Here is a 2728-nt window from a genome sequence, read left to right as displayed (position 1 = left end):
ATATGTTGCTAATGGATGTTTCAGGGGCGGGGTCGGAGTGAATCCGTTACAATTCCCGCTTCTCTCTTCTACTACTACTATTTTACCATAAATCAAAAGTTTTCTTTCTATATCGGGTATGTCCGGAATATGTCCTGAAAATGAATTCTCTTTCGTTCATCGTTATGTAGCTTTATAACTGCATTTGTGCATATGTATGTACCCCAGGCATGAGCGAAGTGTATACAATGTATATACAACTGCAATTCAGATTCGATGATGTAACAGAAGCAAATTATGAAACAGCTGTAATCATAAGGAATTGCTTAAGAAATTTCATCGACATTATTTTGAAACCACTATGTACCTACATAGCCATCTTCATTCGGTTTGACATAGATTTCCTGTCCCATCTTCCCAAAACAACCGAAACAAACTCAGTCCTACTGAGCCTTGATGTAGTAAGCCTTTACACCAATATCCCATATGATTTAAGAATAAAGGCGATTAAATACTGGGTAGATAAACATAGAGAAGCAATTCCCAACAGATTCACAGTGACATTTATATTAGACTCAGTCAAACTTATTCTTGAAAACAACACTTTCTTCTTCAATGGAAAGAACTATATCCAAATTAAAGGCATGGCCATGGGAACGAGGTTTGCTCCCGTTTACGCGAACTCGGTGATGGGATACTTAGAACAAAAACTCCACCAGGAAATAGAGGAGAGATGCAGCACTGAATTTAGGACGTATATTGAAAAGGCATGGAAGAGATACCTCGACGATTGCTTCATAATCCGAACAAAATCTCAAAACACTGTGAAAGAATTCAAATTCCTCTTGAACAACCTACACCCATCCATCCAATTTACAAATGAGATGAGCAGTACCAAATTACCATTCCTAGATATAATGGTGATTAAAAAGAACACCACCATTACCACATATATATATTATAAACAGATACAGATTAATACCTGGATTTTAAATCGTGCCATCCACCGCATACAAAACGTAACATCCCATACTTCTTGGCCAGAAGAATCTGTACTATTGCAGAAGATTTGAAGATCAGGAATCAGCGCCTGGTGGAACTGAAAGAATTTCTGCTGAAACAAAAATACCTGTCACTACTTATAGAAAATGGTATTCAGCAGGCTATGAAAATAACCACTCCACAACTGAGGACAACGCAAAGAAGAGAAAAAAAAGAACAAGTCAGAGAAGAGAAAAAAACGTCACCCTAAACATAAGAAATTGATCATCATTTTTTACCCAAATCATGCAAAATTCTTGGAGGTTTCATGCCGCCTGCTCAAGCTTTTGCCAAACTTGGTGTGCTGACTCAATGCAATACAGAAGTAGTATATCTGAAATTTCAGCTTTCTAGTTGAAGTAGTTTCGGAGTTATGGGCTTTTTAATCTATAATCACTAAGTGGCACTAGATTCACACTTCAGTATTTCCGCTGCCTAAATCCTTGTAAATGCAAGAGAGATGTGGAATAAAAGTGCATTTATACATTTTTAAGATTACTGAATTGAGGTTCCATATCCAGTCTGTCCCTTGCTTTCAATTTAATGATAATATAACCCTCTATCCTCACTGCAGAGCCATTCACTGTTTTCCTTTGTGATGTCAAAAATTCCTTTCAATAAATCGTATTTTCCTCGTTTTACAAATGTATCGTAGGTATTCAGCACTTTTCAGCTTTTGCTTGTACATTTTGAATCGATAAATTTGGGAAATTTAATTTCTTTTGTCATAAAAAAAAGTTACTTTTTTCGAAATTTTTCCTTTGTTCTTTTTTTCCTTCCTTTGATGGCACCATCAAGGAACAGGTACCGACCGACAATTTAAAGTTTCATTGGTATCCTGAAGTTGTTTTCCAAAGAATACTCTTCTAGATGAACAGGTCTTCTTTTCCTATGTGAGTCTTGAAATTTCACGAGTTTCTTCATCCAGATTTGTTTTGTTTCTTTGAGTGACACAAACACTTCTCTTATGAAACATTATTTTAGATACTCTAGTTGGATAGGCCTACTGTTTTCATAAAGAGTTAACATAGTCAGAGATTTTAGCGTCACAGAAATAAAAAGGAGAGAAAAAGGATATTTCCTGAAGTAGGGCCTAAGTGGTAGCAAATTAAAAATTCTACAACTCCTAAACTACTTAAACTTGAAAGCTGAAATTTCTGCATTGCATTAAGTCAGCACACCAAGTTTGGTAAAACTTAAGTAGGCATTATAAACCCGCCCCCTAGAATTTTGCATGATTTGTGTCAAAAGTGGTGTTAGATTTCTTCAGTTGGGGGTGACATTTTTTTAAAAACCTTAGAATAAAGGTCATTTTTCCTACTTGTATAAAATTCTTCGTCGACTTTTAATTCAGTAAATTGTTTACTTTCCTCAAAAATCAAAAAGTCATAACCGTAATATGTATATATATATATATAATACAAAATGGGACAACAAAACATCCAGATAGACGATACAAAAAAACGCGGACAGACCATTCGAAGCCTTTTATCTTCAGTCAAGACCGGATCATCCTCGCAATTTATATATATATATATATATAATAGTGTAATAAATAAAATATATGCATACATACATATATGTACGTACCTATATCTACATGTATATATACATGCATATATAAATATATATACGTGAGTACAGGACACCACAAATAGACGTAGAACTCAACGAGAAACGAAAACGTAAAAACAAACGTGGAAACGGA

At 34.9% G+C, this 2728-nt stretch overlaps 1 protein-coding gene across 1 annotated transcript; it reads left to right on the top strand.

The window, feature by feature from the left end:
• The first annotated feature begins 227 nt into the window (after positions 1 to 227).
• LOC115226989 lies at positions 228 to 1052 on the top strand. Its single transcript, XM_029797943.1, has one exon. It carries the CDS (start codon positions 228 to 230, stop codon positions 1050 to 1052), a length of 825 nt encoding a protein of 274 aa, XP_029653803.1.
• The last annotated feature ends 1676 nt before the right edge of the window (positions 1053 to 2728 follow it).

Source organism: Octopus sinensis, unplaced genomic scaffold, assembly GCF_006345805.1.
Source record: "Octopus sinensis unplaced genomic scaffold, ASM634580v1 Contig01020, whole genome shotgun sequence".
Taxonomy (NCBI): Eukaryota; Metazoa; Mollusca; class Cephalopoda; order Octopoda; family Octopodidae; genus Octopus; species Octopus sinensis.
This window is presented reverse-complemented; position numbering and strand designations above follow the sequence as displayed.